At 48.2% G+C, this 25,076-nt stretch overlaps 1 protein-coding gene across 1 annotated transcript in view; it reads right to left on the reverse strand.

Annotated features, from left to right (window-relative positions):
- MEGF8 (multiple EGF like domains 8) overlaps positions 1-25,076 on the reverse strand; it is a 34,491-nt gene that overhangs the window by 9,056 nt on the left and 359 nt on the right. Inside the window, exons 2-33 of the mRNA XM_089478124.1 lie at positions 23,467-23,732; positions 22,562-22,725; positions 21,997-22,203; positions 20,733-20,913; positions 19,788-19,876; positions 18,895-19,117; positions 18,087-18,267; positions 17,589-17,734; positions 17,155-17,274; positions 16,119-16,285; positions 15,773-15,880; positions 15,448-15,595; positions 14,967-15,130; positions 14,025-14,216; positions 12,749-12,949; positions 12,219-12,458; positions 11,446-11,564; positions 10,922-11,053; positions 10,445-10,558; positions 9,779-10,027; positions 9,110-9,306; positions 8,363-8,573; positions 7,958-8,177; positions 7,355-7,487; positions 6,600-6,814; positions 5,486-5,596; positions 4,288-4,406; positions 3,568-3,772; positions 2,984-3,155; positions 2,129-2,292; positions 1,623-1,767; positions 698-932 (exon numbers count right to left, since the gene is read on the reverse strand). Of these exons, the coding sequence (XP_089334250.1) occupies positions 698-932; positions 1,623-1,767; positions 2,129-2,292; positions 2,984-3,155; positions 3,568-3,772; positions 4,288-4,406; positions 5,486-5,596; positions 6,600-6,814; positions 7,355-7,487; positions 7,958-8,177; positions 8,363-8,573; positions 9,110-9,306; positions 9,779-10,027; positions 10,445-10,558; positions 10,922-11,053; positions 11,446-11,564; positions 12,219-12,458; positions 12,749-12,949; positions 14,025-14,216; positions 14,967-15,130; positions 15,448-15,595; positions 15,773-15,880; positions 16,119-16,285; positions 17,155-17,274; positions 17,589-17,734; positions 18,087-18,267; positions 18,895-19,117; positions 19,788-19,876; positions 20,733-20,913; positions 21,997-22,203; positions 22,562-22,725; positions 23,467-23,653 (5,459 nt within the window). The 5' untranslated portion in view covers positions 23,654-23,732. The remainder of the gene's footprint in view (positions 1-697; positions 933-1,622; positions 1,768-2,128; positions 2,293-2,983; positions 3,156-3,567; positions 3,773-4,287; positions 4,407-5,485; positions 5,597-6,599; positions 6,815-7,354; positions 7,488-7,957; positions 8,178-8,362; positions 8,574-9,109; positions 9,307-9,778; positions 10,028-10,444; positions 10,559-10,921; positions 11,054-11,445; positions 11,565-12,218; positions 12,459-12,748; positions 12,950-14,024; positions 14,217-14,966; positions 15,131-15,447; positions 15,596-15,772; positions 15,881-16,118; positions 16,286-17,154; positions 17,275-17,588; positions 17,735-18,086; positions 18,268-18,894; positions 19,118-19,787; positions 19,877-20,732; positions 20,914-21,996; positions 22,204-22,561; positions 22,726-23,466; positions 23,733-25,076) is intronic.

Raw genomic sequence — 25,076 nt, forward strand, 5'->3', positions numbered from 1 at the left:
GGGTTTCTATGGCCAGGTGAGGATTTGAACCCTGGTCTCCCATAGTCCAGCACTCAAATCATTACATCATGCTGGCTCTTTTAGAAATAAGAAGGTTCCCTTGAATAGATTTATTCCAAGAAGTTTGATACTTTTGCCTTCCTCAGAGAATATGCACCCAGTGGGTTTCTGTGGCTGAGAAAGGATTTGAACCCTGGTCCTAGTCAAACCATCAAACCACTGCACCATGTTGGTTCTCCCATTACCCAAATCTGCCATTACTACCTGTTTTTCCTATCAACCAATGTTGTTGCGTGCTTTCGAGTCATTTCAGACTCATGGTGACCCTACACCAAACCTATTGTGGGGTTTTCTTGGCAGGTTTCTCCAGACGGGGTTTGCCATGGCCATCCTCTGAGGCTGAGAGAATTACCCAGGGTTACCCAATGGGTTTCCATGGCTGAGCCTGAATTCGAACCCTGTTCTCCGGAATCATAGTCCAACACTCAAACCACTATATCATGCTGGCTCTGCACCCAAAGTCCTTTCCCCCAAAACATACAGCCCAGATTTTTCTTGATTGCTAACCAGCTCCACACAGAGCAAGGGCTCTCTTGGCTTCCAGGGAAGAGCTTGGGACCCCCCTTAATTTCGTCGCAAGACCTGCAGTCCAGCCCCCTTCCTTTCAGCCCCCCACCACAGTGCCACCTGTCCATACCTCTCGGCAGCGTTGGCAGAGAGGCAGCTGCCGTGGCACCAGGTGCAGCTGGCATTGGATGCGTTGCAGGCCTCCAGGCTGGGGAAGATGAGGCAGGGGTCGGTGGGGACCAAGAGAGCCACCATGCGCCCCAAGGCCATCCCATTGAAGCCCCCTGAGAGGTAGATGCGGTCCCCGGCTGCTGCCACAGCGTGGGCAATGGTCTCCATGATGGGTTCGCCCACCATGGCTCCGGCTGCAGAAGAGGGAAGATAAAGTGTTGGTGAACAAAATAAAGCATCAGGCGCATGATTAAGGTCTAATCCACACTGTAGAAATAATCTAGTTTGAGACCACTTTTACTGCCCTGGGTCAGTGCTATAGAATCCTGGGAATCGTAGAGCTCTCTGACAGAGGCAGCTCAATGTCTCCCAAAGCTACAGTTCCCAGGATTCCCTACCACTGCTCTAGGGCAGATCAAGCGGTCTCAAACTGGATTATTTCTGCATTATTATTTATTTGGACCTAGGTCTTGCTCAGTCGAAACAGGGAATTTCAACTGTTGCTGTTGTTAAAATCACACCATACAATGTTAAAAATATAATTAAGCTACCAATAACATTAAAAGGAATGTAAAACAAACCACTGAAAGGGAAATACAAACTTAGGTAGATAACTGAACACGTATCTCAATGAATGTTAAAGAGAACAAACTAAGAAGACTGGAATATGTTATATACATGATATTTTCATATTCACTCCATGCAAGTGAGGAAGCCCAAGATTCTGCGCCATAAAACTTATAATTCTGCAATCCATAGAAACACCTTGTGAATTCAATTTCTGGGAAAGAAGGAATGGGGACCTGCCTGGACCACTTGCTTTTTTGAAATCTCAAACACATGGGCAAGATGCCACCTTTTGCAGCTGAGTCCTTTGTTCTCACCTGTGCTGTTAGGGAGGATCCAGGTATTGCAATTCAGCTGGTAGAAGAAAAGGTGGTTAGTGAAATTGTCACGCTCGGTGCGCCCCCCGATCACCACCATGGTGTCCTTCAGCACGGCTGCCACATGGAAGAAGTGAGCCAAGGGCTGGAAGGGGATGCAAAAGATGTGGGGTTTATAAGGGGCAGGAAAGGGCCCAATGAATGCCCCCTCCCCACTTGCCACTCCATGGGGCTCCTTCCCAAGTCAAGACGTCCAGGCCAACCTCCCCCAAACAGGGAGAAAAATAGGGTCTGCATTTCTCCCCTCCAGCCCCCAAAAGTTGCATCCTTGATTCATTACAGCTGGACTTACAATTTCTCCTGGAATTAACTGCGTAAGGAAATATTCCTTCAATTTATGCTAGGTTCAGGGGATGTTGGATTGCAACCATGGATTTACCTCCCGGAAGCAACTCTGGGTCATAACACCAGGCATGACCATTAATCCTGGCCTGGCCATCCCTCACCTTTGGCCCTTGAGATGGGGCCAACAAGCTCCACGTCAAATTGGGGTAGTAAAGGCTGTAGAGCTCAGCAGAGGCAGAAACCATCTCCACATGGAAGCGATGCCCACCAAAGACGTAGATGGCATCCGTGCCTTCGTGGTAGACTGCAGAGTGTCCATACAGGCCTGGAAAGAGAAAGCATTATCTTTTATCTTTAGCACCAGGTTATAGGCTTTTCCTTCTCTTCTTGCTGCTGTTGAATTTTATATGCAATTAATATATATATTATATATATTGCAATATAAAATATATTGCAATATAATATAGACTGCGTCGTTTCTGCCACAAAAACAGGACAGAAGGCTGCTAAAGAATTAAAAGTCTACACTAAAAGCATGCAACAGACCAACACTGAAATGGAACTAAACTCTCAATAACTTTGGAAACAAACTGAAAATAATTTTGAAACAGTGCAATTCTAAATGTTGTGGCATCCTAATAAGGGTCCTTGCATTAAAAAACATTCAAATCCTACTGGAATAGAAAGGGCTTTGGCTGGCAGAGCAAGGGCAACAAGGAGGAAGATGCTATTAGCCATTTTGGGAAGGGAGATTCCCAACTCAGGGACAGTCACTGAGAAAGATAGAGACAGGTATGGCTTTCCAGCATGCACACCTTGCAAATTGGAGGTGGCAAAAATCTGTGCCATAATCCCCCTTTCTGGGATGCTTTTGGGAAGAGATGGTTGGCTTAGAAAGCAAGATAAATGCAAGGTGCTCCTAGCCTTATGCTCTTTTCAATTTGTTTGGTTGCAGAACCACCACCTAATTACTCCATGGATCCACCCAAACTCCCACTCCCATGGATTCCTGCTACCGGTAGGAGGCGTCCCGGCCTGGTTCCCCGCGTGCCAGGTCTCTGACATCACATTATACTCCAAGAGTTTCTTGTTGAAGCCGTTCTCGGGAGAATAGCCACCAATGAGGAGCAAGGAGGACCCACGCCGAGCCGTGAGAGTGTGGCCAGCCACAGCCGGGATCAAGGGGTCCTGGAAGAGTCAGGAAGGCAAGAGAGGAGTTGTCAGGACCTGAACGTTAGAGAAGCAGAGGAGTTGGTGGGGCACAGAGTCCCTCACTTTCTTGGCTATCCTGAATTTTCTGCAGTGAGCAGGAATCATGTGGCCTTCAAGACCTTTTGAGACTGCAGCTCCCATAACCCCACGCCACTGGCTCTGCGGGCTGAGGATGATGGGAGTTGGAGACCAGAAAAATCTGGAGGGCCAATGGTGAGCAGACATTGAAAGCATGTTATCTGACCCAGGAAAAGACCACCTTGGCCCTCTCAGGAACCTTCTAGAAGCATCTGTGCAAAGCTAATGGAGCCAACAACCATGCTTAACTGTAGCACAACTTGTAAGGACCATTTTGCATCATTCTAACAGCATGAAGCCAGTGCATTACCTGCACAAGCCTCCACTGCAGGGTGGTGAGGTTGAGCAGCCAGAAGTCGCTGACCACCCCGTCGGCCGTCAGCCCACCGAGGAGGTACATGGCCTTGGAGGCAGGGATGTAGGCGGCTGCGTGGAAGTACCGGGGGTTGGGCCCAGGGCCTCGGTCCTCTGTCCCGGCCAGCATCTGTGTCCAGCGGCGCTCGGCAATGGAGTACCTGCGGAGAAACAATGTCCTCTGCTGTCTAGGAGGGGAAAGGCACTGAGGGTCTCCAGTCACCCTGATTTATTTTAGCCTGAGTGTTCAAAAAATGCACAGGGAGAGAGATCCATAAAAGCTGGGCTAATATAAATCAGACTTAGACAAAGTTAGGCAAATGCATGGGAGCTGGAGAGTGATGGGGAGGAAGGAGTCTTCCACAGATATCACCGTGGGACACCCCAATGGAGGGAATGTCTTGTTTCCCATCCAAAATAATAACCAGAAGTGACATGACCCATCACTCCTGGTCAGCATCTTGGGAAAAGACATTTTGGGGTAAGGCACACAGGATTGTGTGTGGGTTTGAGGGACTGGGGGGGTGTCCAAGGGCCAAATCATGAGGTCTGGGGGGTGGCCATGTGGCCCATGGGCCAAACATTCCCCACTGTAGACATAAAGGTGCTTCAAGGCTCTTTGTCCCCTTCCCTTTGCCTCAAATCAGACTGACGGGGATCTCTCTTTGTGCCCCACCTGTAAACGTTGCCCAGCATCCCTTCCCGCAACGACATCCCCCCGAACATCCAGAGCGTGTTGTCTGGCCCCTCCACCATGGTGTGGCCCAGACGGTGGAGGAACCGGCTGGCTGTGTCCTGGAGGAACAAGAGAGAGATGCAAACCATGTTCAGATGTGGACCACCATTCGGCGGGAGCAAAGATGCACCCACTTCCATTGAGCAACTAGTCAGTTCACCCTGCAGCTCCAAAAGTACAGAAAATGGTCTGGGAGAGATGCCCTGAGCTTGTCTTCAGCACCTTAAAACCCAGAAGCTTGGAAGAGCACCATTTGCTCATTCGGACATAAATGTTCCCACTGCTGTTAATGATAAAACATTTTTTTAAAAATACCTCGAGATGAACAACAGTCAGACTTCCCACCAGCATGTGCCACTTGCACCAGCCCCAAAGGCTGGCCTTCCAAAGTTACTCTTTTTAGGGGGACTATGACTCCCAGAATCCTCTAGCCACTGGGGGATTATGGGAATTTAGGTTCCAAAAGTATAACCTCCTTTGAAAAAAAATCTGGCCAATGAGAATCAACAACAGCATAGAGATTTGAGTGCTGGATTTGAAAGCCCAAACACTGTAAGACCAGAGTTCAAATCCCTGCTCCGCCATGAAACCCACTGGACAAGTCACATACTCTCAGCCTCAGGGGAAGGCAAAGGCAAACCTCTCTCTGAACACATCTTGCCAACAAAACCCCACAATAGGTTTGCTTTAGCCCTGGAGCCCTGGTGGTGCAGTGGTTAAATGCCTGTACTGCAGCCATTCACTCAAAACCACAAGGTTGCAAGTTAAAGACCAGCAAAAGGGCCCAAGCTCGACTCAGGCTTGCATCCTTCCGAGGTCGCTAAAATGAGTACCCAGACTGTTGGGGGCAAATTAGCTTACTTGCTAATTAGCTTACTTGCTGTTCACCGCTATGATCTTTGGAATAGCGGTATATAAATAAAACAAATTAAATTAAATAAATTAGGGTCACCATGAGTCACAAAAGGAACACAACACCCAGAGCACAATACTATGCTGGCTCTCTGACTCCCTCTGAAACCCACAAAGCACACTCTGGAAGCCATCAGGCCCCAAAAGGTGTCGTGTTGTGGGTCTCATGCCCTGTCCATCTCCACCAGAAGATACTTGGGGGGCATGGGCAGTGGAGGTCACTTACGGCGGTCAGCTGGGTGTCAATCAAGGTCTCCCACACAATCTTGCCCGCGTCCAGTGGCACGGAGCAATCCACGCCAGCAAAACGCTCGCTGCAGACGCAGAGGCCAAGGCTCTGGGAGGAGGAAGAGGAAACATTTCTTGCCCCTGACCATCCAAGGTTCCAGATGTTTTAGCATCTGTGCAGCTTGCAAGAAGCTTGGCAGGCAAAGGAGCATCATCCCTGTCCCTATGTGAGCCCCTGCCACCTAAAATAGTAAATGAACCTCCTTGCACCTTGGCCACAAGATAATGCACAACCACTAAGGGGGTGCGGGGGGGGGGGTATGGCCCGCACCAGGTGACAACCTAAATTGGGCAGGGGGGGGGGGGAGTGACACCACTGTTCCTCAAACTCCTAACCTCTGGCAAAAACAGGCTGTGGCATTCATCTGCTTCCCTTTAAAATGCTTTAAGAGACGGTGGGAGTTAGGAGAAAGGAAAGTTCTAGAATTTTTTAAAATTAAAATTTCACATTTCAAAATTTGAAAAAAAGTAATTTTTAAATATATATATATATTTTAAAAATTCTTTAAAAACATCACATTTTAACCAAGCTTCACTATATATATGTACAGTGGGCCCTTCTTATCTGCTGGGGTTTGGTTCCATGATCCCTCTGTGGATACCAAAATTCATGGATGCTCAAGTCTCATTAAATATAATGGCAGAATAAAATTGTGTCCCTTATATCAAAGGGCAAAATCAAAGTTTGCCTATGGGAATTTGTATATTTTAAAAGTATTTTCAAGCCGTGGATGCTTGAATCTGTGGATAAAAAAAAATCCATGGATAAGGAGGGCTTTAAATGAATTTAGGTTGTGCATATGATATTGTAATTTGAAGAGTATACTTTTGCTAGTTGTTTATAGCACAACTATTAGCATTACGTTCAGTGGCATACGGGAATTACAATTTACATTAGTGCAAAAAACATTAGGATTCTGTGCGGTGTAAAATGGGAGGAGGTCAATGGGGGGGGGTGACACCATGCGTGACCGCAGCGGGTGACCCTGATGCACAAACAACATTATCACAGGGATGCAGGCAGATAGGGACATGCGCACAGCTGCGCCTACCCTGTTGCACGTCCCTTGTCCAGCGTGGGCCGTACAGTTGCCCGGACAGGTCTGGTACTGGCAGCTGGGCCCCGTGTAGCCCACCCGGCAGACGCAGCGGCCCTCCTGGCACTCCTGGTTGGGTTGGCAGCTGGGGCGGCACCGGTGGACTGTGTAAGTGGCGTTGAAGCCGGACGCCTCGCTGGAGTTGGCCTCGTAGTAAATGACCAGCAGGCCTGCAAAGACGAGGCAAGGAGAGAATCCATACTCAAAAACAAGAAGAAATGCTGGCGAAAGCACCAAATGTAAAAAGATATCTCTGGAAGGCAATTAAGATACTCAGAAAAATTGAAGCAAAATACAAAGTCAATAGAGCAGCAACCTTTTAAAAGCCCTTGCGGTCAATATTTGAAAGCCTGTTAGAGCAGAAACGTTCCTTCTGATGTTCAGTCAAGATCTACCCGCCTGTCAATCCACGAAACCTGGTCCTACTTACAGACCTTCTCTCTGGGCAGCCCCTGAGATATTTAAAGCAGGCCACCACACCATTCCTACGTCTTCTCTTGACCAAGTGGACCATGCCCATCCACTTCAACCATGCCTCCTTCGTTTTGTTCTCCATCCCTCCTACCATCTTTGTTGCCCTTCTCTGACCTTGCTCCAACTTGTTTCTGTCCTTCTGAGCTGGACCATTCCTGACCAGCCAGACATGCCAATGGATTAGGGTCATCTCCCATTTTCTCCACCTCCTTTGAAACCCTGCTTGTTCTTCCTACCTGATATGGCTTCCACCGTCATGGGACGGCTCCAGCCTTGACCGCAGAAGGCCCCGATCAGAGTGCGGTCCAGCTGGATCAGGCCCGTGTCCAGAAAGTCAGGTAAGCCATCAAAAACATAGACGTAGTTGTTCTACAGAGAGACCAAACAAGGCTAACAATAACAGATTCACACTTTTGCCCTTTAACAAGAGTTTCTCATTTTTGCCCCATCCTCAAGGTGCAACTATACAGCATAAATAATGCAATTTGGCGCCACTTTAACTGCCATGGCTCCATCCCACGGAACCCTGGGATTTGTAATTTTGTGAGACATTTAGCTTTCTCTGGGTGCATCTACACTGTAGAAATAATGCAGTTTGGCCCCACTTTCTCTGCCGTGGCTGCATGCTACAGAATCCTGGGATTTGTAGTTTGGTGAGGCACCAGCACTTTGGCAAAGAACACTAAGGTCCTTGCAAAACTACAAATACAACTAACACATATGCATTAGCTATATATTTCTTCTGGTTTTCAGACATCATTGGTCTTCAGAACCAAGTCTGGGGTCCATCCATCCGTCCGTCCCCATAGACCCCCACCCACCCAGAGCCCCATGCTCACCATACAAAGGGTGTCAGGCTGGATCGTGAGGGTGATGGTGGGGCAGGTCTGGTCCGGCTGGCAGGGCTGCACGCCATCTCCGGTCGACAACACCCAGACGCAGTAGGACAGCCCGCCAAGTGGGGGTCCCCCAGCCCTTTGGGAGCTCAGCGAGGAAGAGGCGGAAAGGTTGGCCAGCAAGGACCGCCCAAGGCATTCCTGATAGCAGACGCCTTTGTTTCTGGAGGAGGAAACAACCCTCAGGAAGATTGGACCCAGTGGGTTTCTATGGCTGAACTGGGCTTTGAACCTTGGTCTCCAGAGTCTGAGTCCAATGCTCAAACCACTACATCATGCTGACTCACCTCCATTATTACAATTTGCGGCATGCGACACAGCCCAAGCCGCCTGTTCCAGCTTGCTCACCTGGGATCCCCATAGTATCCTGGGGCGCAGCGCTCACAATGGGTCCCCTCCGTGGGTGGGCCGCAGTAGCAGGCCCCCGTGGTCCCATGGCAGAAGCCCATCTCCTCCAAGCCGTGGCCATTGCAAGCGCACTCCTGGCAGCCACTTGGGTCAGTGGCGTTGCCATAACTGCCCGGGCGGCAAAGGTGGCAGCGGTCACCATGCGTCCAGTCTGGCAGGAAACAAACAGAATAAAAAGCATCAGAGAGAAAATGCAGCCATAGCAAATAGGGATGGGGTAGTTTCCTCCTTATCCATTCAGCCTTTAGAGTAAGCAGAAACATTTATGCCTGCTGGGATTTTGTAAATTCTTTGGCATCGTGTTCCTTCATTTCATCCTTTACATCCTTTGTTGCATGCCCCTAAGTTTTGTCCTCAGCCTATCCACGGATCACATCAAAATCCATAGTTTTGGCCCCAAAACCTGCCTTCAACTTATAAGAGGTCAACTTACAGTTGAGTATAGAGTCAACCCTCCGTATCCGCTGATTTTTAATCCATAGACTCAAGCATCCACAGTTTGAAAATAAATTCTAAAAAGCAAGCATTCATAAATAGGGGCACCCATTTTACTAAGCCATTGTGTTTAATAGGACAGATTTTGTTATCCACGGGGGTCCTGGAACCAAAACCAGCGGATACCAAAGGCCCACTATTTATGGTAGCTTCGCAAACAAACCAGGAGAGGAGTAATGTCGGAGGACTCACTTTGGCACTCATCGCAAACGCCAGGCCCGCTGAGCGTGCAGCTGCTGTGGAAGTGGCACCCGCAGTCCACATTGCACTGGACCCCGCTGGGCGGAGGGGTGGCCCCCGTGACCACCTCTGTGGTCCATCCTAAATCGCACAAGCAGGTGAAGTTGGGGGCACCGCTGCACTCGCCGTGGGCGCATTCGTCGTAGCAGCTGGAAGTGGGCAGTTGTGAGAGAAAGGCCACGGAGCAGTCAGTCAGGGGGACCCAATTACGTTGGTCAGTTGGCTGACCAGCCAACTGTCGTAACATTGAACATAGATGCGAGGGTGCTAGGGTTGTCAGCGAAGAGGAAAGAGGGTGGCAGACTGAAAAAGTTTGGGGACCACTAGTTTAGCTAGGACTGAATACCACTCCTTCACAGCTCAGGCTTTATTGCAGTGTTTACTACAGGCATGCCAACACCAAAGTCTCTTTCTTTCCAGACCCCCTTCACCCTCCTAGCAATGCTGATGCTGCTAAAAAGGGCTCCACCTAGGCAGAGGATAAGCAAGAAAAGTGGGGATTAGGTAGGCACAAAAAGACTTTGCAAAAAGGAGTTTCAAAGATAGGAGTTGATGGATAAACACTCATTTTGCCTGCCATGGGGAGGAAGAGAATTTCCTCTTTGTCCTCTTTTTACTTACGTCTGGTTGCAATAGGCCACACCGTCTCCGGCGTAGCCCCGGTTGCAATGGCATTCGAAGGTGTCTGGGGTATTCTTGCAGCTGGCAAAGGGGTGGCAGTTGGCCAGGCCCAGGCGGCACTCGTCCACATCGGGGCACTGGCCGTAGGACCACTGGGCCGGGTGGGTGGGAGGCAGGCCATGCGTCTCCCAAAGGGCCACTGAGCAATTCAGGAAAGTGTTCAAGCCAGAGAAATCCCCAGGAAGGCACCTGGACAGGGAGCAAGAGAGACATCGGTCACCTTGCAATGGCAACCAGGGTTGCCAACTTCCTTCCCATCAAGAGGCATATATGTCTGCAAAAATCTCTTTCCCACAGAGAGCAACTCAATCCATGCAATTCAATCCGTGTTGCTTTGGGGAAGAAAATGTGCTTTCTGGGTTTATTCTTCTCCCATAAAACAACAGGAGCCTGTGTTTGGAAAATGATGGGCAACCTTTTCCAAAAAGGTGAAAACAGAAGTCTGGCATTTCCTCCTTTGCAATGCAACTGTAAAATCAAAAGAGCTTGCAACTTGGAGTTCAAATTATTAATGCAAAACTAAGTTTGAGAGATTTTCAGCACTGCCTCCTGTTTCTCTGCTACACATCTGGAAAAAGAACCACAGCCTCAAAACACAAGCCTTACCTGCCCAGAGTAGGGTTGTCCGAGTTCCCACACCAACCACACTCGAAGTTTTGCAGACACTCACGGCAAGTGTTGAACCGGGTGCAGTCCAGACATTGGGGGACCGAATGGACGCTGGGCCAGGAGGAAAAGGAGACACAGAGGAGGTCAGCTGGCAAGCTTGCAACACGCATTTTGTGCATTTTGGTTGGCCCCATAAAGGCATCACTGTTTTATGGGTTTTGGATGTTCTTGTACTTTGCTACATGGCCAACACTACCACCCCTGGATCTATAAATCCTTGCAGAAACTAAAGACCTCCCCCTGCCTTTTTTGCTGCCCTCTCTCACTCCCTCATGCTGCTGCTTGGTTGGACAGAAGAGTTCCTCTGAGCATGGTCAAAATGCATATTTTCGCCCCCTTCCAAAATGCAGAAGTGTGAAGGAAGCTTGTGGTTGCTTCCTCCTTCAAAGATCATCTGCAGCTTCCTTGGCTTACCTGTCATACCACCCACGGCAATCCCCATACGGATACTTGGCCAGGTAAGCAGCAAAGAAGAAGCAGCTGCGTGTGGACTGGCACCAGGCGCATTGGCTGGAGTTGGAGAGGCATTCGGAGCATGAGGTCCGTCTGCAAAAGGGAAGGAGAAGAAGCAAAACTCTGCAGAACATGCTAAATCAGTTTAATTAACATTCTGGTTTAAATCACTTTGGTTTACATCATAGTTTAATTCCGGTTTACATCATGGCTCAGATCAATTTGGCATACACTGTCAGTGATTCCCAAACTTTAGTCACACAGATGTTTTGGACTTCATCTCCCAGAATTCCCAACAGTTGGCCAAGCCAGCTGGGGGTTCTAGAAGCTGAAGACCAAAACATGTGAAGGACCAAAGTCTGGGTGCCATTGGTTTAAATCCATCTGACTGACATCAACCCTGTCGTTTTGCTGCGAAGTGCCGCAGACGCCTCTTTCCATCACAACCTGAACCCGCAACCTCGCAGGACCCTGGGGACACTCACTGGTTGCAGAGCTTGGGGCAGTCCTTGGGCGACCGGATGGCGCTGGGCTGGCGGCCTCGGCGGCTGCAGAGGAAATCCCCCTTCTTGCTGCTGTTCACTTGCCACTCGCAGAACGGATCCTGGAGCCGAGATAGAGGCACGCACATGGCAGTAAGGAGCGGATCCAGCCGAGCGTGTTGCAAATAGCAAAGATGCACAGGAGGCCATCTACAAACGCTCCCCACTTCTGTGGCTAATTTCGTTTGTGCATTTTGTAGGTGGCCAACTCCAAGAAACTGTCATTTTGGACACATATTTAGCTTAAAGAAATATGTATGCCTAGCCCACATCCATGATCTTTCCCCTTCTTTTTCTTCATCTTCCTCCCACCCAAGCCCTTCTTTTTGTTTCAAAGAATCCTACTGGATTTTTAAGAAAAGAACTTTGTCTTTCCTTCCTCTCTCAAAAAGGCAGGGATGTAACTATGGGATCTGGGAATAAGGCTTTTGCCCAGGCTTCTGCAAATAATTTTTGCATCCTCAAATAAATTTTTCCTGCTTTCTCCAGATTTCTGTCATTGCAGAGAATGAGATGCTGAAAATCATCCAGACCTCAAACTTCTCTTTTTATTTTCTGTGTCCGCATTCCCTGGGTCACTTGGTCTGCCACTTTTCTATGGGTGCCTTGCCCGCCCAGGTGGCTTAAATGCAATGGTCCTGCCAACTGCTGGACTGGTTGCACACCCTTCTCAGACCGTAATGCAGACTCACAAACACGAACACACACATACACACCTTGCTGCAGGCATGGCAATCTCGGTAGTCCTCACACAAGATGCAGTTACCCGGGGTCAGGATGAGGCGCACACTGCCTGCCCCGCAGGGTCCGGCGTCCTCTTTGTTGGCCAGACGCCGGTGGCAAGTGGCACTAAGTGGGCACCAGCCGCAGCCCTGGTCTGCAAGGCAAGCGAGGCAGGAACGGTACATGGCGCACATCTCTGAGCGGTACGGTTCCAGGAAAAAGTAGGAAATCTCCTGGAAGAAGGGAGAGAAGGGTAAGAAATCAGGATATCCCATCATCCACAGCATCTCCCTCAACCAGTTCCTTTTTTAAAAAATATAATTTTTATTGAATATAGTGGGCTCTTGGTATCCGCTGGGGTTTGGTTCCAGGACCCCGCATGGATACCAAAATCCATGGATGATCAAATCCCATTATATACAATGGGGTATGATGATGATGATGATTTACAGTGATCCCTTGGTATCCGCTAGGGTTTGATTCCAGGGCCCGAAATGCCCTCCGTGGTCCAAAGGGTACTCACGCTGCCCCCCGGGACCCCCGTCCGGTCCCAGGTGAGGGCCAGTTCGCTCGACTGTCCATTGCCGGAGTGGTTGAGGTAGCCTTCGACCAGCACCATGTATTTCTTCCCCCTTTCGGTGTTGGGGAAAAGGCGTTCGCCCCCCGGGCGCTGAAGCAGCCGCTTCTCCTTCTCCTGGTAAACGGCCCAGCGGCCCACCTCCTCCTGGAAGGCAAGGCAGGGAAACCAGGAGACCCCATTTGCAAAGTTATTACTATTTTAGGAAGTAAAACCCTCCTTCAGCAAACTGAGCCCTTCTGCAAACAAAAGGCGCTGCAACGTGTTAGCCTTACCTACGCGACGTACATTTCCAGCCACAGAGTTTTATTTATGTTGGTAAACTTGCATTTATTTACATGAATGCTACAAGACATTTAGAGACCAACTATCCAGGATATGGGACATTTTGCTAGGCTGGCATTTAATACATTTGGAATACAGGTTGAATCTCCCTTATTTCTTGGGAACAGAAGTGTTGGGGGTTTTGGAATATTTGCACATATACATAATGATGTATCTTGGAGACGGGACACAAGTCTAAACAGAAAAATTCATGTATGTTTCATATCACCTTAGAAATGCTTGGGAACAGATATGTTTTGGATTTTGGAATATCTTGGAGATTTGACCCAAGTCTAAAGGGAAAATTCATATATCTTTTATATATACCTTATCTGAAATGCCGGGGTTCAAAAGCGTTTTGGATTTTTTAAAGATTTTGGAATATTTGCACATATATGTAATAAAGTATCCTGGGGATGGGACCCAATGAGACTGATGTTTCATAAACACCTTATGTCCACAGACTGAAGGCAATTTTACACAATATTTTAAATAATTTTGAGCATGAAGCAAACTTTGTGGATATCTATCATAAGCAAAAGTATCTCAGTCACGTATACAGACTATTTTGGAGTATTTTGGATTTCAGAATTCCAGATAAGGGAGACTCGACAACAGTTCTCTGATGGTATTTTAGGCTACCTATAGACTTTGTTTCGATAGGTAAAATTCACACTCCAGATTTCCAAGCGATGGCAATTTTGACAACCTTTTTATTAAACCGCTAGCAAAATTGGAGTAGGCTTCTCCAGTTACAATGCAACCCTTGTGGCATTTTGGTCTCCACAGATGACATTGCCCCAATAGAATTTCCCTACCATGAAGCTCCCAGTCTCAGCGCCAGTATGGCCACCAACAATAGCTCACCAACAACCCAGTGGTCCTTCCCAGCCCTTACCAGCTCCAACGAACCCGAGGCCCGGGCCAACTTTGCAGTCACAAAGAGGCGTTGGATGCGTGCCCAGATGGAGATGTCTTCGGCCGGCCCTGGACCGCTGACCAATGGGTGGATGAAGCCCTTGAAGACCACTGAGATGTCCACCTCCGTGGTGGGACTGATGTTGATGTTGCTGTTCTGGATGATGGAGAGCTATGGCAGGGACACATGGGTCAGATGTGAATCCTGCAGAGCTGAAGGTGGGGTACGGCGGAAGAGGTCTGGGGCCACCACCGAACAGCCCTGCGAGGAAGACCCCCCCCTCCATTGCTTAGACCAGGGAACTAGGGGCCTATCATCCCAGGGGTTATATGGAGGATGAAAATAATCCCAGTAGAACCTGGGTTGAATCTTTGTTGTTCATATGCATTTTGAATGCACCTGAGTAAGATTTTTAGGGGGCTAAGGGGATGTTTTGGGGCTCCCTTCAGGGGCTTCCTTCGCCCTGCTTTAACCTGGCATGTCTCTCTCCCTTCTCCTCCTCTGAGCAATGCAACCCATTTCCTCCCAACTGGACTTTGTAAGAAAACCAGAAGTTTAAACAATAATAATAATAATAATAATAATAATAATAATATTTATAGCCCACCTCTCCGTCAGGAATGAAGCAGCATATAATAAAAGTAACATACAACAATATAAAATAAAATCCATTATCCCTCCTACCAGCAGCACAACAGTGAAAAATTCCCTTGCAGCACAAAATAACATCCAATTATTAATAACAACATTTTATTTATCTCCACCCAGCCCAAACGTCTAGCTCTGCAAAGAGGACATGCCCAGGGAAAGGTGGACATATGGCAACCCTCAGCAAAAGGGTCTTTGATGTCAGAATCCCCAAAGCAAACACACACCCTTTACACCTTACTTAATCTCATTGTACTGACTCCCCGCGCTTACCTTATCTGGCTGGGAGTCGTTGCGCGGCTGGTAGTAGTAGATGAGATGGAGTCCGGGCAGGAAGCTGTCGCGCTGGCATTGCGCCAAGGAGGTGAGGAAGAAGGGCTGAGACCCCCACCAGCCATAGGTCCCAGAGATCTTCTCCACTTGGCAGCTGCCATGTTCTGGGGACGGGCGAGGATGGAGAAGCCAAGGGAGAATTTCAGAGGGAAAGGTGGCTTCAGATAAGCTCCAGAATTCAAGACCCACCCAGAAGCCAAGGGAGAGATCCTGCATGGCAGAAGGGGGTTGGGTTGGATGGCCCTTAGGGGTACCTTCCAATTCTAGGATTCTATGTATTCCTGCATGGCAGAAGGGGGTTGGAGTGTGAATTGCACACCATAGCAAAGTGATTACCCCACCATAGCATTAAAGAAGCGTAACATTTAAAATGTGGGCTTCGTGCCCCAACAGGAAGAACGGTGCAGCTTGGCTCACTTACCCGAGAGAGGCATGCAGGTCTCGTTTTGCACGCACCAACCGAAGGGTCCTGGGGCACGGGGCAGGGAGGCATTAGCACCGCCAAATGCCAGGCAGGACTGGCAATCCACTAAGAGGCGAGCCAAGCCCAGGCAGCTAGTACTGGGGCACTAAGAGGAGAGGAGAAAGGACAGAGTCAAATGTTCCTTCAAGATGACGACTTTCTCCAGGGAACAGGCATACTGCCTTTAAACCTGGAAGTTCCACCACCCTCATAAGCCCAGAGCTTTCCTTGCAGACCTGCCCATCCTTGCAAAGGACACAAACATACACATATGAATACGCACAATGTTGCGGGGTTGTGTGCTCTGGCATCCTCTCATGCACCAGGTGCACTCTGGATCCTTGGCACAGGTGGTCTTCTCGGTGTAAATGGAGCAGTAATCCAGGTGGTACTGAGGAGAGGAAGAGAGGAGGGAGAAGTTGCTCAGAGCACAGAGACCCCACTGAAAAAGACCCTTCCCACCCCAGAAACCCTAAAGATTTTCCTTGAGAAACTCTTGGAAGAATGCATGCAGGAAGACACAACGTCCGTGGGCTAACATCCACGGGGCAAGGAGGGTGCTTAGAAGTACGTGGCAAAGGGGTGCTTAGAGGCCAAAATAAGGATGCAAGGGACATGGAATTGCTTACCATCTGTGAGGGCACCTGGAAGACAAAGGTGGGCACTTTGTAAGCCAAGAGGTCGCCCCGTGGCACACCACTGTAGCCTCCGGCGACCAGTAGGACGTTCCCATTCATGACGGTGGCCACGTGAGAGTAGCGGCCACGAGCCTGAGCTTGCGCCTTGCCCTCATGCTCTGACCAAGGAAGAGACAGAGCCAACTCACACATATTCATACATACTGTGTAAACAAAATCAAACACATAAGTAACATGCACATAAAAGGGGTGGGAAAAACCTGACGCAGGGATGCAGAAAGACCCTTCAAGGGTCCCAAAAAAGCTTCTGAAGAGTTTTCTGGAAACAATTTGTTTGCAAAAAATTGCTCTAATGCACCCCCCAAAGGGGTAATTTCACCACATTTTACTTCTCTCCCTGGACCTAAAATGGCCATAAAATATGGCAAACATTATCTGGGTGAAATTGTCCTGGGTAGCATTTTGGGTGGACAAATAGGTTTTAAATTTTGGGGAAGGTATAGCAGTGGACGAAGCCTCCCAACGGCTGCTTTATAGGATCCTATTATTTAGTAGAGGAGACCCACTGAATCTACTGTGGAATGGGAAGCCCACATGATTCAATGGGTTTACTCCAGTCAGGAGTAACAAGAGGGTTTGGACGCATGCTGTTTTTAATACTGAGATATCAAGCCAAAGTACAGAAGTCAGCCTGGTTATGTTTTTACACCCAAAATCAGCCTCTTTTCTTTGCAAACGGAGGGTTTGGGGTGGCAGAATGTGGCCTTTCAGATATTCCCAGACTGGGTTGCCCATCAGCCCCAGCCAGCATGCCCAATGGCCAGGGATGATGGAAGCTGTAGTCTCCAGCAGCTTCTTTGAGGTTCCCAGATTGTGCTTTATAAACTTTTAGACAGTGTTAAGATGGAAGAAGCTGCAACTGCAAAACTTCTCCCAGAAGAGGTCTTCAAGGAAACACAAGTCCTGGCCTGACTCTAAAGCCACTCTTGCCCATCTGATGCCCCCAAAACCAGGGGCATCTCCTCACCATGGGAGATCGGTGGGGCCAGTTCGTGGCGGGAGACCCACTGGTGGCAGCCCAGGTGGTAGAAGAAGATCTCGTCCTCGTAGCATTTCTCCTCGTGGTAATGGATGTGGACATTGCCACCTGGAAGGGAGAAGGAGAGGGCTCTTCAAAGCATTTAGGAAGTGCAAAGGGTTTCATTTAGGAAGTGCAAAATTGTACAGACAGATCTTGGCAAAATATTATACGGATTTATTACATGCATTTTATAGATCACTCTCTTATATATTATACATAGCACACAGGCAGCCTGTATATTTGCCTAGATACACTTTAAATATCCTTTTATTGCTTTACAAATATGTGTGCGTGCATATATCTATAGAAAGATTACATATTATATATAGCAAACACGCAGATTATATATTGGCCAGATGCACATTACGTATCATCCTCACCATAAACCACCATGTAGTTGCCAATGACGGTGGCGGAGTGGAAGGCCCTCTCTCGAGGTCCCCGGTGCGAATCCTTGGAGCGTAAGGTGCTCCAGTAGCGCAGGTCCACATGGAAGAGGTCTGTGGTGTTCACTCGAACGCTGAACCTGGGATCGGGAAAGGATTACAGTCAGTTACAGTAGGACCTTTGTATCCGTCAAGGTTGGGTCCCAGGACCCCATCCCCCCAACACCAAAATCTGTGGATGATCAAGTTCTATTATATACAACGACATAATAAAATGGTGTATACCTTATATAAAACGGTGAAACCAAAGTTTGCTTTTTGGAATTGTTAAAAAAATTATTTCCAAGCCATTGATGGTGGAATCGGTGGATGCAGAATCCGTGGGTACGGGGGACCACCGTAATCCTCTCCCATACCTGATTCCACCATTTCCATGCCCTCTGCCCCCCACATACCCACACCAGGCTGCAATCCTTTCCTCTTTGTACCTACCTGGCAGTGGAGGGCCGGTGCCCGCCGTAAACCACGAGCGTCCGAGAGGCCGGATGGAAGACCATGGAGTGGCCGGCTGCGGCTGGAGCCTTGCCCCCCGAAGGGACCACCAGCTCCCAGCGCCAGGACCGCAGGTGGAAGCGGAACATCTGGGAGGAGAAGACATCCACCGCCGTCCGGCCTGTATTTGGTACGAAGCATAAGATGCAGCAAGTTTTTCTGGGTAAGCAGAATGTCCTCCATTTTGAGCATGACTAAGAAGCCTGAGTTATAATATTTTGTTTTGTAGCGTCCTGCATTTTGTGGCCCTTTGTCCTCCTCTGCAGTTAGGACATCTGGTCACCTTTGGGGACCGTTCCTCTTTCAAAATCAAAGTGTATAAAAATCAAAATCAAATTATATAAAATGGCAAAATGGGGTTTGCCTTGGCGTGCAAAACCGGATGAATCTCCCATCACGCAACGGTCCAAAATTGCTGGGGGGAAAGGGAGTTAAACCTATTTGCCTGACCCATTGTTATCATCATTGGGATTTGATCTTTCTCTTTTCAATATGATATATTTTTGATTAGAGTCGGCTCTCTTCTTCTGTGGGCTTGCCATCCGTGGATTGGAGCATCCATGGATGACCCTGCCGCGTTCTCCTCAATAATGGTGAATGCACGTTGCCATGCAAATGTGTGCACACACGTGTCACGCTGCCATTGCATGTATATATTTGGAAGCTGTGGATGCTTGAATCCGTGGATAAAAGAATCGGTGGATATAGAGGGCTGAGAGTGTATTGGAATGGAACGAACCAAGCTCACCTCCGAAGACGTAGAGCCAGTCGTCCACTATGGCAGACGCGTGTCCGGCCAGTCCGGCCGGCGGAGGGAACCAGGTGGCGTTGAGGGGCACCAGCTCCCGCCATTGGCCCTCGCGGGGCAGGTACATCCAGACGTCGCTGGCAAGGAACCCGCTGGACAACTCGCCCCCGAAAAGGACCAGGATGCCCTCCCAGGCCACGGCCGAATGGGAATGACGGGCGGACTATGGGCAGGAAAGAAAGAGAGTGGAAACAAGGCCAATGCAAAATGGAGCCAAATGGTTTGAGTGTTGATCTAGGACTCTGGGTTCGAATCCTTGCTCGGCCATGGAAACCCAATGAGTGACCTGACTACTCACACTCTCTCTGCCTCAGAGGAAGGTTATGGCAAACCTCTGAAGAATCTGGGCAAGAAAAACCTTAGGAAAGGCAGTGTGGTTCAGTGGTTTCAGTGCTGGACTAGGACTCCAGAAGTTCAGGATCCGAATCCTCACTCAGCCATAGAAACCCACTGGTTGACCCCAGGCAAGTGGCACTCTTTAAGTCTCAGAGGAAGGCCATGGCAAACCTCCTCTGAAGAATCTGGGCAAGGAAACCTTAAGAAAAGCATTGTAGTTTAATGGCTGGATTAGGACTCCAGGAGGTCAGGGTTCGAATCCCCACTCAGCCATGGAAACCCACTTTATGACATTGAGCAAATCACACTCTCTCAGCCTCAGAAGAAGGCCAGTGCCTGCCTCTCCACAAACCTTTCATCCTCGTCTAAGAGTTATGTCCTAACCTTGAAACATATTGCCCTGATGACCCCCAAAACAAAGACTGACGTCTGCAGGGGGGACCCTCCTCCGTTTTCCACCCGTGGGTTTGATGCATGATGGGAGACGTAGTACTTACCGGGGAAGGGCTGAGCACCCGCCGATGCCATAGGTTGGTGCTGAAGTTGTAAAAGACCAGGTCTCCCAGGGGAGTGTTGAGGTCCAAACCTGGAGACACAAATTGGGAAGAGGAGGACACTTTGGCCTCAGGGAGCAACAAAAGGAAGAGGTACTGCTGTGCACTTTTTTACCATCACTGCATCCGCACTGCAGAAATAATCCAGTTTGACACTGCTTTAACTGCCCTGGCTCCATCAATGGAATTTGGGGATTTGTAGTTTGGTGAGACATTTAGCCTTCCCTTTCAGAAAGCCAAAGTGGCAAAGTAGTTTGAGCATTGGACCATGATTCTGGAAACCAAGGTTCGAATCCCGGCTCAGCCATGTAAACCCACTGAGTGACCTTGGGCAAGTCACACTCTCTCAGCCTCAGAGGATGGCAATGACAAAACCCCTCTGACGAAACTTGCCAAGAAAACCCCATGATATTGTCGCTGTAAATTGGAAATGACTTGAAGGTACACAACAAAGATATTTCCTCCAAGCTTTGATTCTATCTCAAGAAAATGCAGAGGTCCCTCCATGTTTTTAGGTTAAGGGTGAAGGACCCCCCCCCCCCCCGTAAATGTGGAAAAACCACAAATAAAAAAACCACTATTCTTTTTACCTAAGAGAACACCTCTCTAGGAATATTCAGGTCCTCCAGTGCAACTCTATGCCAAACATCTGGCAGACGTTGACCATAGAACTGCACTGGAGGGCCTACAAATGCCTAGAGAAGTGTTTTCTCTAGCCATCTCTAGGTCCTCCAGTGTGACTCTATGGTCAACGCCTGGCAGAGTTGCGCTGGGAGACCTAGAGGTTCCTAGAGAGGACAGATTATTCAAAACCGCAAATAACCAAATCTGCAGAAGTCAAAGCCGCAAATATAGAGGGCCACTTGCAATACCAGAATGACCCCTTACCTCCAAAGATGTACAGTCCTCCGGTGGAGGGCAAGAAAGCCCCAGCGGCAGCCGTTCGGGGATGGAAACTGGGGTCCTGGTCGCTGACGTTGTACCACTTTCCGGCTCCTTGGTTCTCGCTCAGGGCTAAGTTGCAAGCCTGGCCCACAAACCCTGGCTGGCAATGACAGCGCCCAGACTCCTGCGAAGGATGTGGCAGAAATATGCACAACCCATCAGACTCTCACAGACATCAAGGCTGTCGTTCAAAATTGTCTATGCCTCGACTCGGTCACTGAACAAAAAGAGAGCAGCTGGGAAGGAACAACGTAAGATCTCCAAAAGCATAAAGAGATATCACTGAATTGCAATGTCAGGGTCATGCATGCTCTGGTGTTTCTGATTTCTGCATGGATGTGGAAGTTGGACAGTGAAGAAAGCAGAGAGGAAGAAAACCAACTCATTTGAAACGTGGTGCCGGAGGAGAGATGTTGTTGTTGTTGTTGACTATATTTATTTAGTTGTTATTATATTTATGTATATCCCGTCCTTCTCCCAAGACTGGGACTCAGGGCAGCATAAAACATTAGAAAACACCATACAGTTATAAACATACAAAAGCAGTATGTTAAAATAGGATTAAATTACCACAATAATTAAAACACATTCAGTGCTAAAATATCAAGTACTTTAGAAAGATAAAAATACTTAAGATACTTTAAAACAATATAGTACCCAGACCGTTCTCTAAAAGCATTCTGTTTGAATTAGCTTACAGTTGTAAACCACTTAGACACTGTTAGTTTAGTAGGAAGCAGTATATAAATGAAGCCGTTTGTTTTGTTTTTGTTTGAATGTCTGTCTGAAGAGGAAGGTTTTCACCTGTTGGCAAAATAATAAGTTATAAATAATAATAGTCATAATAATAATAGCATTTAAATTTCTATACCGCTTCATAGTGAACTCAGCACTCTCTAAGCAGTTTACAATCTGTAAGCCAATGCCCCCAAAAAGCTGGGGACTCATTTTCCCGACCTACGAAAGCATGGAAGGCAACCTTGGAGCCCTGGGACCGAACTCACACCGTTGTGGGATTGCAACTCCCATTAGCCAATAGTTAGGAATACTGAGAGCTGTAGTCCACGCAACTCCCAGTCCCAGCCGACAGCTTGGGCAAACGCCAGTGCCAGGACCCACTCCTTCTGCTCATGGAAAAACATCACAAAGACCGCTCTGAATCCCAAACATGCTGCCAACCCAGAGGGCAGCAGGTGGCAGGGGTTACCTGGTTGCAGGTGCCATGGTTCTGGCAGTAAGTGGCACAGTCGGGCACCGAACAGTCCTCGCCGCCCCACTCCCGAAAGCAGACGCAGTGCCCTTCGCTGTCGCATCGCCCGCGTCCGGAGCAGCCCCTCGGACAGAGCGAGATCGTGTAAGTAGCGTTGAAGCCCAGAAGGTTGTAGTTGGCATCACTGAAGAGGTGCAGGAGCATCTGCCAGAAGAGCCAGAAGAGAGAAGGCATGAGGCCACCCCGACTTTAAGAGACCGAGGATGGGGAAAGCTTCCAGATCTAGAATCATAGAGTTGGAAGAGACTGCAAGGGCCATCCAGTCCAACCCCCTGCCATGCCATTACAAAAAAGCATTGAAATGATAGATTTTAGATAATAATAATAATAAGTTTATTTGTATCTTCCTGCTTCTCCCAACGGATCAAAGTGGGATTACAACCAAAAATCTCCATACAGTAGCAATCATGTCTAAAGTACATATCATAAAAACATCAAAGAGTATAAAAAGGAATCTATGGCCTGAGGAGGGTTATCTCTCTCTGCCCAGATGGAGACCTGCCTTTCCAGAGGTGGCCTCAATGGTGGGTGGTAAGGTGCTTCCGCTGAGGCTGGCCAGCAAAGGGCTGCTGGGGGAATCTCCGTCGTAAATGAAGAGGTAATCGTAGGTACACTCCGTGTCCATAAACATGAAGGTCAGGAGGATGCGGTAGCTGCTGCTGGGAGCTAAGGGTTAGACAAAAGGGTTAGAAACCTGTGGCACTTTGGACCCACCGTGAGATGACCCACTGTCAGGCCTCAGAGGTCTCTCATCCAGAGGCTCACCATAACAACAAGATCAATCTGCAGAGTGAGAGTACCAAGCCATAAGCATAACTCAGCAAAGATATAGTTCAATACTGATCCATTACAGTGTGAGTCTCCCTTCTATTCCAAAATGCCTGGGATTGTTTTGGATGGTGCATTTTTTTCCAGGTTTTGGAATATCTGCCTCTACATCAGAGATCTCTTGGAGATGGGACGCAAAATCCATTTACATTTCTTATATGCCTTATATGCGCAGCCAACCATGCGGACAATTCTGGATTTTGTGGAGTATTCTGGATTTTGGAATTCCAGACAAGGGAGACTCAACCTCTACTTTATGGGCTGCATCCACACTGCAGAAGCAATGCAGTCTGACACCACTTTAACCACCTACAGAATTCAGGGAATTGTAGTTTTGCAAAGATATCTAGCCTTCCATTATAGAGGTCTGGAGTCACAATAAACTGCACCTTCCAGAATTTCATAGCACTGAGTTAAAGTGGTGTCAAACTGGATTATTTCTGAAGCGTGGATGCAGCCATATTTACAAGTTGTTTTACCATTTACATACTGTTTTGCATTGCCTATTCTTCAGCATAGCATGGCTTTGCTTGGATGCTTCCTCACCCAAAACTAACACCACTCTTCTCCAATGCTTACCTTCCACTAGCCATTCGCAGTTGCCATTGACCGAATAGTTGCCCGGGCCGTCCGTCACGTAGCCGGACGCTCCGCGCAGGACTTGCCGGTGTCCCTTGCAGTCGCCGCCATTGACCGGATGGATCCAGCACAGGGATAGGAGAAGGGCTATGACCAGCCTCAGGGGGCTAGAGACTTGGGGCCCCATTGCGGCTTTGGGATCTTCCCACAATTCCAAGCGCTGGGTCAGGATGCTCCAAAGGGCAACAGCAGCATCATGGCCGAACCTGAAGGAACAGAGGAGAACTTGGGAGTTTGGGGTGTCCTTGTATGACTCAACCAGCATTTCTCTGTGTTTTTAACATGTTCTGGTGTTAATATTCTGTAACTAGGGGTCTGAGTTTTTTAAAGGAGAGGAACCCATAATACGAGGTTGGGGGAGGGAGGGAGAAATCCCCCAATCTAAAACCCCAAAACTGATCCCTTTTTGGGTTCAAAGCAAAAGAAACAAGCTTGAAAAAGAGCCAAATTGTAACAGGAACAACAATAACATTTAGGCATAACTTCCTTTCCACCAAAGGAACATATACCAACAAACATATAAAATCAGAGACAGAGACAATAAAACGGAACACTGTAAATATACATAACAGATTCTAAAATACACAAAAGCCTCATTTTAAATCAAGAGTGGATTAAGGAGAAGTAGATTAAGGCAGGACCAGAGATGGGGGGCAGACCGTGTAAAAGGGGGGGAGACCCCATTAATTTGGGGTCAAGGAGTCCAAAATAGCCCCCTTCCCCAAAATTTGGGAATTTCCAAGGGGTGCAAAAGATAGCATTAAAAGAAATGCATGCCCCCACCTTGCTTATCAATTTGCCTTGAGTCCCTATGTTGGGAGAAAGGTGGGATATTATAATAATAATAATAATAATAATAATAATAATAATAATAATAATAATAGGCTCCTAACTCCAAATGGGAAGTATTGGAGGGGGGAGAAGGATACCCCCCTCAAAAAAAAAGATTAGGAAATAGCCTTAAAAAGGTGCATGCTCCATACCTTGCTTTGCAGCAGTTGTCAAAACCCCATGACTCCAAATGGGGAATAAATATTTAGGGGCAGGAGATTATCCCAAAATTAGGGGTGCAAGAGATAGCATTAAAGGGGTGCATGGTCTGGCCTTGCTAGGCTCCTTGCAATGGTTTTCAAGGGCTCCTAACTCCAACTGGGTTGTAAATATCAGGGGTGAAGAAGGAGACACCCCCCCATAAAAATCTGAGAATGCACTAAGGATGCAAGAGATAGCATTAAAGGGGTGCATGCACCTACTTTTCTAGGCTCCTTGCTGCAGTTCTCAAGGGCCCCCAACTCCAAATGGGGAGCAAATAATAGGGATGAAGAAGGAGCCCCCCCCCATAAAAGGGTGCAAACACAGCCCTTAAAAGGATGTATACACCTTTTTTGCTAGTCTCCTAGGCTTCTCAAGGGACTCCAACTCCAAATGGGGAGCAAATAATGGGGGGGGGGGGTTTGAAGTAGTAGACCCCCAAAAAACAAAAATTAAGGAATTTGCAAAGGGTGCAAAAGATAGCATTAAAGGGATGCATGCATCCACTTTGCTAGGCT

This window comes from Sceloporus occidentalis, unplaced genomic scaffold (assembly GCF_023333645.1).
Source record: "Sceloporus occidentalis isolate IW3139 unplaced genomic scaffold, rSceOcc1.0.p SCAF_13, whole genome shotgun sequence".
Classification (NCBI taxonomy): Eukaryota; Metazoa; Chordata; class Lepidosauria; order Squamata; family Phrynosomatidae; genus Sceloporus; species Sceloporus occidentalis.